This window comes from Mobula birostris, chromosome 1 (genome assembly GCF_030028105.1).
Source record: "Mobula birostris isolate sMobBir1 chromosome 1, sMobBir1.hap1, whole genome shotgun sequence".
Classification (NCBI taxonomy): domain Eukaryota; kingdom Metazoa; phylum Chordata; class Chondrichthyes; order Myliobatiformes; family Myliobatidae; genus Mobula; species Mobula birostris.
In genome coordinates, this window is record NC_092370.1 from 238,485,663 (window position 1) to 238,503,961 (window position 18,299).

The window sequence follows — 18,299 nt, forward strand, 5'->3', positions numbered from 1 at the left end:
TTAGGATCATTGTCTAGCTGCATGACCCACTTTCTCTTGAGCTTCTGTTTACGTTTGGATACCCTGACATTTTCCTGTAGAATTTACTAGGACATTTCAAAATTCATAGTTCCATCAATGATAGTAAGCCGTCCTGGTCCCAAGGCAGCAAAGCAGGCACAAACCACGACACTGCCACCACCATGTTTCACAGATGCGATGAGGTTCTTATGCTGGAATGCAGTGTTTGCTTTTCACCAAATATAACACTTTTCGTTTAAGCCAAAAAGTTCTATTTTGGACTCACGCATTCACAGAGCATTCTTCCAATAGCCTTCTGGCTTATCCACATGGTCTTTAGCAATGTTCTTCTTGGAGAGTAGTTGCTTCCTCCTTGCAATCTTGCCATGCACATCATTAGTATTCGGTATTTGCCTGATGAACAGTGACATTAGCCAATGCAAGAGAGGGCGTAGCTCCTTAGATGTAACCCTGAGTTTCTTTGTGACCTCCTGGAATATTACATGCCTAACTCTTGGAGTGATTTTTGTTGGCCGACCACTTCTGGGGAGAGTAACAACAATGTTGAATTTCCTCCATTTGTACACCATCTGCCTGACTGTGTATTGGTGAAGCCCAAACTCTTTAGAAAAGGTTTTGTATCCTTTTTCCAGCTTGGTGAGCATCAAAAACTATTTTTCTGAGGTTCTCAGAAATCACCTTTGATCGCGGCATGGCACACTTCCAAAAACCTATGTGGAGAAGATCAGACTTTGATAGTGAAGACCCAGCTTCATGTTCTTTGAATAGGCCAGGGCCTCCTACACTCACACCTGATTGTAATCCCATTGATTGAAACACCTAACTTCCCCTTTAAATGAACTGATAATACTAGAGGTTCAGATACTTTTTCCAACAACTACATGTAATATTGGATCATTTTTCTCAATAAATAAATGAACAAGTATAATGTTTTTTTGTGTTGCTTATTTAATTGGGTTCTCTTTATCTATAGATAAGACTTACGTGAAGATCTAATCACATTTTAGGTCATACTTATGCAGAAATAGAGAAAATTCTGAAGAGTTCACAAACTTTCCAGCACCACTGTACAATTGACTGGAAAAAGCAATTTGAAAATTTATCTTTTTGCCACAAAGGAAATATTTTCTCCCATTAATCCAAAGGATATTAGTTTGTTACAATTTACAAACCTTACACAAGGAATCAGGGGCTACAGTAACACCATTATAAATAATGAATGGTACAATGCATACTTCAGTAGCTTCTTGATTCTGTTTGTCCAGTTCTTCCAATTCAGACATTAATCTGTCCCTCTGCATGGAGATGTCCCACAGCTCATTCTCTTTGGTCAACAAATTCTGCTTCAGTTCACTCACTTCCAAGGCCAGACTATTAAGGTCCGATTCACTCTTCTGAATATTCTGCAGGTTTGAGAGTTCCTGTTGCATTGCCTCCTGCCATTCAAAGGATTTCTTTAATTGCACATTTGATCAACTTTAAACACAATCAACATATCACATGATCAATTGCAAAGCCCTGCTAATTCAGAGATGAACCAGAATGGATACCACCAATCTAAAATGTGCATCTGAAACACTCAAAATTCATTAGAATTACATTCATGCAATTTTGCAATGAGGAGCTTAAGACTGCTAAATGATTACTCAGTTTGAAATGGTTGTTAGCTTATTTTCCACATCAGACAACTATTGGATACTGAATTATTTCCAGCATTACTCAAATCGCAATCCAGCAATCTACAAATATAGCAGCTGCTGTCCAACATGAAGTTCATACCATCTTGTAAACATAAACACAAACCTAAGAACTTAACTATGGGGGCATTCCCCAAAATTCAGAGACCCTGACTATACAAGCAAAGTTGGTAATCTATCAACTACATCATCAGGCTTAAACTTTCTACTGCTTATCTAGGCAATCTTAATTTGCAAAATTATCTGGAATCTGATGAGGAAATTATGAACAGGTCATTTCCTCCAAATTCTATTAATTACTCAATTATCTAACAGTGCTCGACCATTTTACTGACAGTGGATAAGTGTTCCGTCATAAAAGCTTAACTTGCTCTTGATCTTCAAATGCCTTCCCATGTTATTTTGGAAAACACATGAATGACAAAATACCTAATTAAAATTTTCTGTCCTAACAATAATCATTAGACAACACAGGTTGCGTATTGGTCTCAGTTAGAAAGAATGCAACAAATTGGAATCTCTTCATGAACAACATTGGTGCACTTTTATCACATTGCTGGGTGGAGCACATATCATGTCTCAAAGGCAGATTTTTGGATATTGAAGCATGCGATTCCAAAAACAACCTGTAAAAGGTGCTTACAGTTGTGGTTGCCAAGGGTTTTATTTTCTCCACCCTCAGCACAATATTGGGGGCCTTTCTGAAGAAGTTTATGATACAGAAATCATCTTGATTTTAAAAGACCATTCCAAACAAAAGAGTGCAAACATATCCTAATATCAATCTGAAAAAAATTCATGATTCAACACTAACCTTTTCCTTTTGTAGTTCTTCTTTTTCATGGTTTAACAATTCCAGACTTGCTTTTAGCTCCTGAATATCTTCTTGTCCATTATATTTACCCTTAAAAGTACACAAAATCAAAATTAAACTACACAATTATCTACCAAATATGAAAGTTGGTTATTTGATCAAAAATTCTTAGAAAACGCCTAAAAAAATTAATTTTAAAAACTCTTAATAAAGATTGTTTAAAATCTTTTCAAATGAAGTATGTTTAATTTATTTTTCCTTCATTTTTATTATCGTCCCAAATCTTCACACAAAGGCACAATTTTGATTACCCCTACCCTAGATCAAAACAAGCATGATAACCTAAAAGGTATGCCAGCACAATGCATCAATAACAAAGCAAAGGTAAAATTTAAAAATCTAAAACAGTTTTTATGTTGACAGGAAGGTAGAAGTGAATACTCCAAGAATATTTAAGAAATATTTAGCTGAACACATGAATTGCCAAGGGATCGAAGGCTACAGGCCAAATTCAAATAAATGGGATTAATACAGGTGGATACTTGTTGATTGGCATGGACATGCTGGGCCAAATGGCATATTTTTATGATTATCACTTCTATACTCGACATTTACAAAATAATTTAAAACGAACCAAAAATTGTTTAGAGCTCTTTTTTTAAAAATTGGGCTTTTTTAAACGGATTTATCTCTGCAAAGGGACAATGGAATACAAGAAACCATAATGAAGGAAACAGATCATTTGAGACCAATTAATTATTTATTTTATTTAGTAATATAGTGCAGAGTAAGCCCTTCTGGCTGCCCAGCAACCCCCGAATAACCCTAATCCAAATTACAGGACAACTTACAATGGCCAGTTAACCCACATGGTATGTCTTTGGACTGAGGGAGGAAAAAGGAGGACCCAGAGAAAACCCATGCATTCCACGGGAAGCACTTACAGAACTCTGAACCCTAGAACGCCCCAAGTTTAATAGCATCACACTAAATATGATGCTACCATGGCGCCATGGGCAGTGTGAACCCTTTTTAGGGAAAAGACCACTAAGGAATGAGTAGGTTTCTGAGAAGTGGTTCAAAGTAGACACATTAAAGCAGTCCCATGACTTCAGCATACTTTCTTAGATTTCAAACATCTGAAGAAAGTTACTGAATATTTTATAAGCTCAAGCTGTTCCACACTTACGTCTTAAGAGAGGAAAATAAATACAAGCCCGGAACCCATGATCAGCTGTCTCCCACTACTGCTCTGAAAGTGATACCAGAACAAAGGCCCAATAATAAAAGCCAAAATGAACCTGGACAGTTGGCTAAATCTATACACATTGGTAAAGATAGTTGTCAAAAACCTGTTTGATATTGAGAAGCAATTAAAAGCAAAAACTTCCCAAAAAAATAGTAAATTATTGAAAAATGTAATTACAACAAGTTGCAGTAATTGAAAAAATTCTGAAGGGCAGGATAAATGATGAATTGGACAGGTAGGGACAAATCAGAGATGGCCAATATGACCTTGTCAGGGATAAATCTTGGACAACCAATCAAAGTGGGTTATTTGAGAAGGTAACAAGTGCATCAGATGAGGATAGGGCAGTAGATGTGACCAACATGAACTTTGGTGTGGCCTTCAACGTGGTCCAAATGGTCCAGGGATCATGGGCAAGTTGGCTAATCGGATCCAATATTGACTTGGCAGTAGAAGAGAGAATGATGGCTGAGGACTGTGATTGTTTGCCTCAAATCAGTGGTGCTGGGGCCTTTGCTGTTTGAAATATACATGAATGATTTCGATGTGGATATAGAAGGTGTGATCAGCAAGTTCGCAAGTGACTCAAGATTGGCGGCGCCATTAGCAGGGTGGAAGGTAGTCTTGGGCTACAGGAGGGTATCAATGTATCTGGGAAACAACATGAGAAATAGCAGACGTATTTCAATCCTGATAAATGTGAAGAGATGCATTTTGTGAATACTAATGAGATTAAGTCATAACACCAGGTTCTAGGAAGCATTGAAGTGTGCATGTCCAAAGATCTTTGAAGGTGATAATGGTTAAGAAGCTATATCAGACAATGGTTTTCAGTCATCAGGTCACTGGATACAAGAGCAGGGTAATTATGCTCCAATTTTATAAATCACTGGTCAAACTTCAGCTTAAGTATTATATGCACTTCTGGTCACTGCACTAATGGAAGAACGCAGTGGACAAGGTACAAAGAAGAATCACCAAAATGAGATGATGGAGTGTTTTAGTTACATTAGAAAGATTACATCTATTCTCCCTGGAGTGCAGAAGGTTAAGAGAAGACACGACTGAGATAAAGAAATTATTGAGAGGTATAAATAGGGTAGGTCATGGGAATTTTCTCTCCTTTTCAGAAGTAGATGAAACCAGAGGAGCCAGATTGAGGAAAAGGGGTATGAGATTTAACAGGGATGTAAGGGGAATTTATCCACCCAGATAGTGTCAAGTATTAATACTGCACTGTTGGAGAGAATGGCAAAAGCAGAGTTACTAACAGCATTTAAGAGGTGTCTAGACAAGCATTCTCAATTAGACAAAAATTCTCAAATTTTTCAGATATCATTCCTCACACAAAGATCTGCATAATTGGTTTACGTGATAATTTAATACTCAATACTTCATACAGATATTTACTAATTGAAATTTGACCTTTGAAACCATTCAATAATAAATACTGAACTCATAGTCCATCCTTTGCAGGTTTACAGATCTGTTTACAGATGGCTATTAATTAATGCATATTTTACAAAGATCTCACAATGTGCAACTTGCACCCACTCATGGATACTACTCACTGGAATTTAGAACTTGCTTTTCTAGAGTTATCAAGACATCTTGAATACAGTATAGATTTTGTTTATCATGTGAATCTTATCTGAATAAAGAGCAGGAATATTTAACACAAAATTAAGGTAAGACATTGCTCAGGAAGCCACCTGCACATACATACATCTTGAGAGTTATTCATTCCCTTCTGTTCTGTCTCTGCATCTATAACAGACAATATGAAATTATGTTAAATTATAAGGAATAAAACATATCCTTATTCATCCTTACAATTCAGCAGCTAAGGACACAAGCTTTCTGTAAATGTGAACTGTTTAGAATTATTCAAAAAAAATTAACTTACATTAGAAGTAACTTGAAAATAAAACCTTAAGCATTCTAGCCTACTGTTGAAATGCAGATAAATCTTCATGATTTAATAATTAGATAAATTAGCCAAAAATTCACTGTCAGATTTATGCATCTGACATAACTATACAACACATAGCACTAGAAAACCACTGGATTCCGATAAGTAAAGTCCGATCCAGTCTGGCATCAGATTTGCATCATCTAAAGCAGTGAAGTTTTACATACACTGAGGTATCATTTCGAACCAAATTTTTTCAAACACTATTAATAAAATAATTGAATCATACACTGATGATTTGCCCACAAGTTGCAGTGGATTAACACATTTCCTTTTCAACTCTGGGGATGTGATTAATAAAATGAAGGTCAACCTCTCCCGAGGATGTTACACAAAATTATTCTGGCTCACTGCCACATAGATTCTTCTATATTTTCACCCAATATGCACTGGACACACACAGCTCCAATCTGCTAATTAAATTTACTGACGATACTACATTAATCGGCCTTATCTCAAATAATAATGAGGTAGCTTACAAAGAAGTCATCACCCTAACACAATGGTGTCAAGAAAACAACCTCTCCCTCAATGTTGCAAAAACAAAGGAGCTGGTTGTGGACTATGGAGGAATGGAGAGAGGCTCACTTCTATTGAGATCAATGGATTTGGGGTTGAGACAGTGAACAGCTTTAAGTTCCTCGGTATACACATCACTGAGGATCTCACGTGGTCTGTACATACCGGCTTGTGGTTTTAAAAAAAGCATAACACCACCTCTTTCACCTCAGACGCATGAAGTTGTTTGGTATGAGTCCCCAAATTCTAGGGACTTTCTACAGGGGCACAATTGAGAGCATCCTGACTGGCTGCATCACTGTCTGGTATGGGAACTGTACTTCCCTCAATCGCAGGACTCTGCAGAGAGTGGTGCGGACAGCCCAGCACATCTGTAGATGTGAACTTCCCATGATTCAGGACACTTACAGAGGCAGGTGCGTAGAAAGGGCCAGAAGGATCATTGGGGATCCGAGACACCCCAACCACAAACTATTCTAGCTGTTACCATCCAGGAAATGGTACCCCTGCATAAAAGCCAAGACCAACAGGCTCCGGGACCACTTCTTCCACCAGGCTATCAGACTGATTAATTCACGCTGATTTGAGTGTATTTCTATGTTATATTGACTGTCCTATTGTACATACTATTTATTACAAATGACTATAAATTGCACATTTAGACAAGAGACATAACGTAAAGATTTTTACTCCTTATGTATGTGAAGGATGTAAGAAATAAGTCAATTCAATTTGATGTAGTTTGCACAACTAAAATAGAATAATTATTATGGCCTTTACCTTAAGGCAAACTGCTGGGGTAAAATTAGGGGTACAATTTATTCATGCGCTTTATCAAAGAGTTGGAACACTAGTTTCTGATCCAGTTGTCAAGTTTCTCTTCACAAATCCTGACAGCACAGAAAAGACTCCCCTCATTGAAACTTTAAAATGCCATCCAGGTGAGAGGAAAATATTTTGTATTGCACAGAATTGAGGATTACTGATAAATTTGCGTGATAGGAGGCTCTGAGAACGGTACAGTCATGCAGCATGCAAACAGACCCTCTGGCCTAATTCTGCAGACTATGCTATTCAGTGAGCTAGTGCCATCTGACTACATTCGGCCCACAGCCCTATAAATACCTCCTACTCATGTACCTATTTATGGTTTTTTTTTAAATATTACTAATATGTCTGCCTCAATTATAATTTCTGGTAGTACATTCCATGTATGCACAACCCTTTGCATGACGAAGTTGCCCTGATGTCACTTCTAAACTTTACGTCTTTAATCTTAAACCCAAGCCCTCTTGTTTTGAGCAACCCCACTCTGGTTTAAAAAAAAAATGTCCTTTCACCCTGTCTATGCCCCTCATGATCTTATACACCTCTATCTGGTTACCCCCAATCCCCTAAATCAGCGGTCCCCAACCACTGGGCCGCAAAGCATGTGCTACCAGGCCGCAAGGAAACAATATGAGTCAGCTGCACCTTTCCTCATTCCCTGTCATGCACTGTTGAACTTGAACATAGGGTTGCCAACTGTCTCGTATTTGCCAGGACATCCGTACATTGGGCTAAACTGGTTTGTCCCGTATTTCTCCCACTAAGGTAGAGCGTTCCTATGAAACCTTTCGTGCCAAAATGGCGTAAAGTGAAGAAGCAATTACCATTAATTTACATGGGAAAAATTTTTGAGCATTCTCAGACAAAAAATAACCTACTAAATCATACCAAATAACACATAAAACCTAAAATAACACTAACATATAGTAAAAGCAGGAATGATATGATAAATACACAGCCTATATAAAGTAGAAATAATGTATGTACAGCGTAGTCAGGAAGATTAAGCCAAAACCAATTTGTGGAAATAAAATCAGCACGTATGCGCATGCCCACACAGGTGCCTGCGCAAGGTTTCATGGTCATGGTAGTCTTTCCTGGCGTAAACACAAGTGTCCCGTATTTGACTGCTACTTTTGTCCCTTATTTGGGAGTGAGAAAGCTGGCAACCCTAACCGTAAAAGACATGTCGAGGTGAGTTTAACCCTACTTGAACACCCCCCACCCCCAGTCAGCCGGTCCGCAAGAATATTGTCAATATTAAACCAGTCTGCGGTGCAAAGAAGGTTGGGGACCCCTGCCTTCAATTCCAGAGGCTAAAGTCATCACCTACACAGCTTCTCCTTGTAACTCAAGCTCCCCAAGTCCTGGTAACATCCTGGTAAATCATTTCTGCACTCTTTCGAGTTTAATCACCTATTTCCTTTAATAGTGTGAGCAAAGCTATAAACAACACTCCTTTCCAGTTCTGATGAAAGGTCCTGACCCGAATCATCAACTGTTTATTCCCCTCCACAAGTGTTGCCTCAAGAATTTTGCCTGTGATCCACAATTCTCAATACAAGTGCAGCCTCACCAATATCTTGTATAACAGCATCATAACTTCCCAACTCCTATACTCAATACCCTGATTAACAAAAGCCAGCATGCCAAATGCCCTCTTCACTACCCTATTTACTTGTCACGATGCTTTTCTGAACTATGTAATGGCATCCCTAGAGCTCTGTTGCATAACACTCACCAAGGCCCCACCATTCACTGCATAAGTCCTAACCTTATTTGTTTCCCAAAAATGCAATACTTTGTTGATTTATTTAAAATAAACAAACACTCACTAAGGCCATACAATCATTGCACAAGTCCTAACTTAGTTTGATCTTCCAAAATACAATACCACACATTTATCTGAATTGAAGCCATTTGTCAATCCTCAGCCCTCATAGCTAGCTGATCTAGATCCCTTGAGATGTCTAATAACCTTCTACACTATCTATAATACCAGCTAATTTGGTATTATCCAGAAAGTTACTAACCATGCCTTGTATGTTCACACCCATTGTTTATATAAATTACAAACAACAAAGGTCCCATAACTGATCCCTGTGACACATCACTAGACACAGACCTCCAGTCTGAGAGCCAAACCTCTACTTCCTACCACCAAGACAATTACAAATCCAGTCTGCTATCTCCCCCTGGATACAATGCAATCTAACCTTCCAGGCCATGAAGGACTTTGTCAAAGACCATGCTAAAGTTCATATACACAACATCTACTGCCTGACCCTGGTCTGCCCTATTGGTTATCTCTTCAAAGAAATCCTCCAACAGATTTTGCAGACAAGACTTTCCATGCACAAAGCCATGCTGACTATCCTGTCAGACCCTGTTGGTTCCAAATGTTGGCAGATCCTGGCCCTCAGCATCCTGTCCTGCAATTTATTCTGTACCAATGGTCCCTGACAGTTAGCCAATCTTATATCCATGCTAGTATCTTTCTTGTAATACAATGGACTCTTATCTCTATCTTGAAGGCACACACTCAGCGATTCAGGAACAGCTTCTTCCCCTCTGCCATCCGATTCCTGAATGAACTTTGAAGCTTTGGATATTACCTCACTTTTTTTAATATACAGTATTTCTGTTTTTGCACATTTTTTAATAATCTATTCAATATACATAATTGATTTACTTGTTTATTATTATGCTTTAATTTTTTCTCTCTCTCTCTCTGCTAGATTATGTATTGCATTGAACTGCTGCTGCTAAGTTAACAAATTTTGCATCACATGCCGGTGATAACAAACCTGCTTCTGATTTAGTAGCCATACAAGTGTTTGGAAATCAGTAAGAAAATAACAACTGTAATTAGGTAGTCTATCTCATTGTTCACTTATCACTATCTCTGGAATAGCATAGATGAACTTACTTGCTATAGGAGCTAAAAGCAAAGTCAGGCAGCAATACAATTACAGCACATCCCTTCCCAATGAACTTCATGCACTCTATGCATGTTTTGAACAAAAGAGGATTGGTACGTCGCCACCTACTCTAACAGGAATCTTGGAGTGCACCCAAACCTCAAGTCTTCCACAGAGTGAACCGTGGAAGGCATCTGGCCCAGATGGTGTCCCTAGCTGTGTAATTAGATCCTGCGCAGATCAGCTGGTTGGGGTACTTGCCGATATTTTTAACCACTCCCTTCTTCAATCCAAAGTTCTCACCTGCTTTAAAACTAGCACTATTAAGTTCAAGTTCAGTTTATTGTCATTCAACCATACATACGAAACAATTTTCCTCTGGACCAAGGTGCACAACACAAAACATAATTCGCACACCTAACACAAAGTAATATTATCCTGGTGCCCTAAGAAAAACAAGGTAACGTTCCTTGATGACAACTGCCCAGTGGCTCTGAGAGAGCACAGTTTTAAGGTGCTTGGAAGTAGGTACAGAGGAGATGTCAGGGGTAAGTTTTTTTTACGCAGAGTGCTGAGTGTGTGGAATGGGCCGCTGGCTATGGCGGTGGGGGCAGATATGATAGGGTCTTTTAAGAACCTCCTGGATAGGTATATAGAGCTTAGAAAGATAGGGGGCTATGGGTAACCTCGTGTTTGCGTTACGACTCCTGAATGGCTTCTTAGTATGATGTGTGTAATGGCACAGGTGAGAATATATATTCACATGATGATATTGATATCTTATGTTACTGCAATCCTGAACAGTTTCTCTGCCAAGTTACAGTGCATTTTGGAGTTCCAATGCACGAATAGCTACTTCGAACCTTGCAATTGCTGCTCCAGTTCTTCTATCCGCTCCTCGTACTCTGCAAGCTCATCCCTGTGTCGCTTTGTGAGACTATTTATTTTCTGCCGATGTACATCTTGCAGCGTAGACAATTCATGCTGATGCTCATCAATCTCCCGGCTAAGCTGCTGCTTCACCTCCTGTAATAATGAGCCAACTGGTTATCATTAGAGCGGAACGAACTAAACATTAGCATAATCTAAATATTTCACGAGGAACATTAATCATGAACTATATGATTTCAATTTCTTTGGGATTTCAGAACCTCCCGAAGAATACTGCAACAGATTCAGTGGTAATACGAACACATCATTAGATTATCATGAGAAAATTTTTCCCTTAGACAAAATTAAATTATATTAAAACTGCTGGGCATAAATATGGTTAAAATGAGTACTGAAGGCAGCATTATGATAAAAAGAGTTCCTAAACCCAGACGATGATGTTCAGTGCTTAGTGATCATCTTCACTGTTAATTTAGTATCACCTTACTGCTGTACCTAACAGCTGAGCAAATACCAGATGCATTAATTTTACAATCTTATTTAAAATATCAGATAACATTCATTCTTTATAATTTAGGAGAGATTCAATGGATGGACACATGCTAAATAATGTAGCAGATGACTTGAATACCTGAACAAACATGACCAATGTACTCCATGAGTTTGTTTGTTTGTTTATTTATTTACACACAGAGTGGAATAAGCCCTTCTGGCTCTTTGAGCCATGCCACATAGCAATCCCCAAATTTTTAATCCTAGCCTAATTACAATTAACTGGTAAGTCTTTGGACTGTGGGAGGAAACCAGAGCACTTAGAGGAAACCCAGGCAGTCATGGGGAGAACGCACAAACTCCTTATTCAGGCAGCACCAGGAATTGAACCCGGGTCACCTGTACCGTAAAGCGTTATGCTAACCACCACGCTACCGTGGCTAACTGACAACAATCATTATCTTACAGTTCAAAGACACCTAGTAAATTACCGGTTTCGTTAAATTAGTTGTTACATATTGTCCATTGATACAAGCCGAAAGTTTTGCACAAATGGAACGCACCAACCAAGCAGATTTCAGTTGGTTAATGACAGGAGTACTTTTGTCGGTTGCAGGACCCACAGCCTAATGATAAGAAGGTTATCGTCAGTCTTAGCAACTGATTACAACCAGTAAGTACAGTTGTTAGATGAAGACAAAATTTGCTTTGTCTATGGTACCATTTCTTGAAGGATAATGAAATAGACTATCCACTATACAAATTAATAGGCACATGATAAAGTACCAAATGGATTTTAACAGAAATGATATCGTATTCCTATTTACTACCATATAAAGAGAATGGCAAAATAAAAGTCCAATGCAGGCAGATATGGGGAAACAGAAACAGCAATCACTTACATTAAGTGATAATTCAGTGCCCTCCTGTTGTTACCTTAATAGCTAAGCAACATGCCCTAATACTCTGACATTATATTTACATTATATTTTAAGATGACTGCTGAAACTGCAGTTCCATTTACTAATGGAGTTCTTAAATTTGAAAGATGTTCTTACTTCTATTGTCTTTTGCAGCTTGTAGATATCATCCTCATCAGAGCTGACTGACCCTTGACTCTTAGTTACCTAAAAATAACATTAAAAAGAATTAACTTTTTTCTTCTAAAACTGCAATGAGCAGTTAGCATGATCATGCAATGAGATCTAGATTAAACACAGAGACCAGTAAAAAGAGTTCTTAACTGAGTATAAGAGCAAAGAGGTCCTTCTGCAGCTGTACAGGGCTCTGGTGAGACCACACCTGGAGTACTGTGTGCAGTTCTGGTCTCCAAATTTGAGGAAGGACATTCTTGCTATTGAGGGAGTGCAGCGTAGGTTTACAAGGTTAATTCCCAGGATGGCGGGACTGTCATATGTCGAAAGATTGGAGCGACTGGGTTTGTATACTCTGGAATTTAGAAGGCTGAGAGGGGATCTTATTGAAACATATAAGATTATTAAGGGATTGGACACGCTGCAGGCAGGAAGCATGTTCCCACTGATGGGTGAGTCCAAACCAGAGGCCACAGTTTAAGAATTAGGGGTAGGCCATTTAGAACGGAGTTGAGGAAAAACTTTTTCACTCAGAGAGTGGTGGATATATGGAATGCTCTGCCCCAGAAGGCTGGAGGCCAAGTCTCTGGATGCTTTCAAGAAAGAGATGGATAGAGCTCTTAAAGATAGCGGAATCAAAGGTTATGGGGATAAGGCAGGAACTGGATACTGATAGTGGATCATCAGCCATGATCACAGTGAATAGTGGTGTTGGCTCAAAGGGCCGAATGGCCTACTCCTGCACCTATTGTCTATTGTCTAACTTGAAATACAAACAGTTTAGCAACTTTACAAAAAGGGTATTAAAAAATTAAAAAACTTTATAGTATGGAATCTCCAAGGTGTTGTAATATACTATGAAGATAAATTTTATAGTCCTGATAAAAGTATCCACTATCACAGGATAGAGTGAAAGAAAATTGCTTCTGGTTAAGGAGTCTATGACGAAGGGAGTCAATTTCAAAGTGGCTTAGAATGATTAGAAGAAAATGTTTTACATGGATGATAGTTGGACTTTGAGTGCTTTCCTGTTGAGAAAAGTTGTAAGTGGAACCCTCCATCCTTCAAGCAAATATTGCAAAAAAATATTTGAAGCAGGAAATGATATTGCAAGTAGTTGGGATAGTGCAATTGATTTACATTTGTTCGTGCAAAAAGCCACTGCAAGGAAGTCCAATACCTTGCTTGTAACCTTTCAAAGTCCTATTTCTAGACAAACAGAAATAAATCTTTAGAGAAAGACACTGAATAGAAAATCCTGCACATCATTCATCCTCTGTCATTTACATCTTCGGTCTATAAGGAATACAACAGTAATTTGTATTATAATACTGAACAGTATTTTCAAGAAACTGTTATCAAAAATGTGTATTTTTTTACTCATTTCTCCAAAGAACCTGACTAGATCTGCAGTGAGTGTATCTTCATGTACAATTTCACCACCCACCCCCCCCAAATATTTTAAGCATCCGGCAGGTGAATCAGGAGTTATATGCATGCCCGGAAATTACATACGGTGTGTTTTCTAGTAATTGACAGTCCAGTCAGATGCATAAGCACAGAATTATACTTGTAGTAAATAGATCAAATCAAAGCTGAAATCTGAATGCACTGCAACACACAGACAAAAATGCTGGAGGAACTCAGCAGATCAGGTAGCATCTATAGAAATGAATAGATCATCGATGTTTCGAGCCGAGACCATTATTCAGGACTGAAAAAGGAGGAAGATGCCAGAATAAAAAGGGTGGGGTGGAGACGAGCTGGAAGGTGATAGGTGAAGCCAGATGGGTGAGAAAAGGGCTGGAGAAGAAGGAATCTGACTAGAGAGGAGAGTAGACCACAGGATAAAGAGAAGGAGGAGAGGACCCGGGATGGGGGGAGTAATAGGCAGGTACGAAGAGGTGGGGGGAAGTCAAGGAAATGGGGGGGGCGGAGTGGAATTTGTTTTCCAGAAGGAGAAATTGATATTCATGCCATCAGGTTGGAGGCTATCCAGACAAAATATAAGGTGTAAACACAAAATAATCTGCAGATGCTGGGTTCAAAGTAAACACAAAATAATCTGCAGATGCTGGGATCACCTATTGCATCCAGTGCTCCCGGTGCGGCCTCCTCTACATCGGTGAAACCCAACACAGATTGGGAGGCCGCTTCGGCGAGCACCTCCGCTCCGTCCGCCACAACAGACAGGATCTCCCGGTAGCCACCCACTTCAACTCTGCTTCCCATTCCCATTCAGATATGTCCATACATGGCCTCCTCTACTGCAATAATGAGGCTAAACTCAGGTTGGAGGAGCAACACCTCATATACCGTCTGGGTAGTCTCCAGCCCCTTGGTATGAACACAGAATTCTCCAACTTCCGGTAATTCCATCCCCCTCCCTTCCTCTATCCCTATTTCACTCTGCCCCATCCCCCAGCTGCCTATCACCTCCCTCATGGTTCCGCCTCCTTCTTCTACTACCCATTGTTTTCCTGCCTATGATGCCCCTGCTTCCCCTCCCCCACCCATTTGTCTTTCAAATTACTGGTTTTTCAACTGAAACTACAAGCATTCTTCAAATGCTTCCCCCTCATTTCTTCAGTCCTGAAGAAGGGTTCCAGCACGAAACGTCGACTCATCATTTCCACTGATGCTGCCTGACCTGCTGAGTTCCTCCAGAGTGCTGTGAGTGTTAAAATATAAGGTGTAGTTTCTCCAACCTGAGGGTGACCTTATCTTGGCACAAGAGGAGACCATGGACCGACATGTTGGAATAGGTGAGGTAATCGGAATTAAAATGTTTAATTTTACCAACATTTTCGCAGGTGAGATGTTCCCTCACCTGGAATGACTGCCTGTGGCCCTGAATGGAGATGAGGGAAGAGGTGCATGGCCTATTATAGCACTTAGGTACTTTACCTGAAAAAGTGTCTCAGTTCAAAATGTCGACTGTCTATTCATTTCCATAGATGCTGCCTGACCTGTTGAATTCCTCCAGCATTTTGTGTATGTTGCTTTAGATTTCCAGCATCTGCATACTTTCTCGTTTATGATCTGAATGCACTGATTTGGTTTGTATCCTCCGAGACAAATCCAACTTCTTATTCAAGAAAATAGTGGAATAGCTGAGAGATAGTATTCAAATGTTCTGATCACATGGATGAATGGAGAAACAAGGGAAATGCTAGGATTCTGAGATCAACTTCAGCTTTAACAATTATATAACCAGCATTGATACAATTCACTGACCTGTGCCAAAGCTTTCCAATGGGCAACATCAGTTTCTAACTTTGACACCTGTTTGGAAAGTCTGTTGATCTCCTGCTGGGACCAGATGACATCTCCAAAATCCATGGTGTCCCCATGGAACGTAGCACGGAGGGGAACATCGTCAGGCAGAAAGGCAGTAGAGGCTGTCGACGTGCTTTCACTGGTTTCTGTGTGCGCTGGCTGAGCAACAGACTGAAGCTTCTGCACTTGGTCTTGCAATGCAATCTGCTTGGCCTTCAAAAGGCTTATCGTCACCTTAAAATAAAAATCAATAAATCAGAGAGCCACATCCAGCAATCCAAATGAAAATTCAAATTTATGTGAGATAAAATTAAAAACAACAAATAAGTTTCAACTGCCTTAGAACAAAAAGAATCCAGATGTTTCTTCTGCCATCAACAAAATCAGCAATTCCAGAGACTCCAACCAGTAGCATAGAGGAATCACCTTAACTAAACTTTGAACTAAATCAATGACCCAGAATCACAATGATGATCAATGTACAGGCCGCTATCATAAGGGTCATGAAATTACATATCACTTCATGGGTACAATGAAAATAAAGTTTTAATTTAATCCCTGGGCTCATTGATACGATCCAAGCAACAGGTTGTTGTTCTTTCATCTATACTCAGTGGTCCCTTTATGAGGTACAGGAGTAGTCTTTTGCTGCTGTAGCCCATCCACTTCAAGGTTCGAAATGCTGTGCATTCAGAGATGCTCTTCTGCACACTAGTGTTTTAACACTTGGTTATTTGAGTTACTGTCACCTTCCTGTCAGCTTGAAACAGTTCAGCCATTCTTCTATGACCTCTCTCATTAAAAAGGCATTTTCACTTACAGAACTGTCACTCACTGTGTTTTTTTTGGTTTGTGCAACATTCTCTGTAAACTCTATGCATGAAAATCCCAGGAAATCAGCAGTTTCTGAGATAACTCAAACCACCCTATCTAGCACCAAGAATCATATCATGGTCAAAGTCACTTAGATCACATTTCTTCCCCATTTGGAAGTTAGGTCTGAACAATAGCTGGACCTCTTGATCATGTCTGCATGCTTTTATGTAATGAGTTGCTGCCACATGATTAGTTGATTAGATATTTACATGAATGAGCAGGTGTACAGGTGTACCTAATAAAGCCATCATTGAGTGAATGCCATTTTTAAAAGTGTCTAGAGGCCAGCTAGGTTTACTTTAAAACATACAAAAGTCTTGCAAGTGACAAGGCTCATTTACAATATAAACACAATGTGTACTAAACAGGTTAAGTACGCTTTTAAGAATTGAGAATCTCAAGATCACAGGAAGCCATCAAGATGCCAAGATCCCAAAATGTACACCCTTGTGCCGCTTACTTTTGTGGTAACTTTATTCGTCAGATAGCATTGCTTTGGCATTACATTTATTTACTTACAGAGAGAACACAGTAACAGTCCTTTTTGGCCCAATGAACCCATGCCCCCAATTACACCATGTGACCAATTAACTACCAACCTGAAATTCCACAATCCTCCCACAGAGAACTGGAGGAAACCCTTGCAGGCATGTGCAGAATAAACAAATTCCTGACAGACAGCAGCGAAATTGAACCCAGATCACTGGCACTGTAATAGCTTTACACTGACTGCTACACTACCATGCTGCCACAGTTAATCTCTTACTAATTACAGAGTTCCAACACACAGAAATAATTTCCCAAGGCAATTAATCCAACAGCACCTTAGAGTCCTGAAAAACTAGCTGTTCAAGAAGTAGACTAAAAAATTGGTCCTCTCTCACCTTGAAGCCAATTTAAAGAGATTCTACCCAAAGTTTATTTTGAATACAACTGGTGGTCAAACGTTATTTATCTTTCAATTACTGTCAACACTTTCAGCTCAGGCTTTAAATGTTTCATTTAATGCTAAACAGTTTCCAACAACTTTTTATTGTTGCTATTACTTTGAACACTTTCAGCTTTATGGCAGATTTGACCCTCCACCAGTCAAATGAGTGTCAAATCTCTCGGGGCCAGACCTGAAAGTGCACTGAAGCTGCCAACATGCCCATTGCTCTCGCCATACAAGTAACAGCGCCTCATCATGCATGGCACATCCCCAGTGCAAACCCGAACTCTGACTGACAGATTGGGATACCCTGGTGTCATACATATACCAGGTATCATATTCTCCTACAACAAATGTATTTAAAGCCTGAACTGAAAGAACTGATAGTGACTGAAAAATAAATATTAACAAATAACATGAATGAATAAATAAATAAATTCCCATTTGACTACCAGTTGCATCAAAATATTGTTTGTTCATTAAGTGCCATGTTTTATGACATGGACTATCATTGTCTTTCCATTACTGTGTTTGTTTTTGACAAATTTTTCTACTTAAATGGTACACCATTGCCGTCTCCTGGGCAGTGTCTTTCCCCCAGCCATTATCACAACTCTTCAGAGATTGCCTGGCATCAGTGGTCGCATAGCCAGCTGCACCAGCTTGTGATGTACACCAGCGCTCATAGGACCATCCACTACCTACTCCCATGGCT

The 18,299-nt window shown here is 39.3% G+C and overlaps 1 protein-coding gene across 3 annotated transcripts in view; it reads right to left on the minus strand.

Annotated features, from left to right (window-relative positions):
• trip11 (thyroid hormone receptor interactor 11) overlaps positions 1-18,299 on the minus strand; it is a 134,207-nt gene that overhangs the window by 58,434 nt on the left and 57,474 nt on the right. Inside the window, exons 4-9 of one of the 3 annotated variants that reach the window (XM_072274213.1) lie at positions 15,736-16,011; positions 12,463-12,531; positions 10,885-11,047; positions 5,508-5,548; positions 2,533-2,622; positions 1,380-1,457 (exon numbers count right to left, since the gene is read on the minus strand). In XM_072274213.1, coding sequence (XP_072130314.1) covers positions 1,380-1,457; positions 2,533-2,622; positions 5,508-5,548; positions 10,885-11,047; positions 12,463-12,531; positions 15,736-16,011 — 717 coding nt within the window. Of the gene's footprint in view, positions 1-1,256; positions 1,458-2,532; positions 2,623-5,507; positions 5,549-10,884; positions 11,048-12,462; positions 12,532-15,735; positions 16,012-18,299 lie in introns of all 3 variants that reach the window. The other 2 variants (XM_072274206.1, XM_072274222.1) reach the window with 2 other exon arrangements.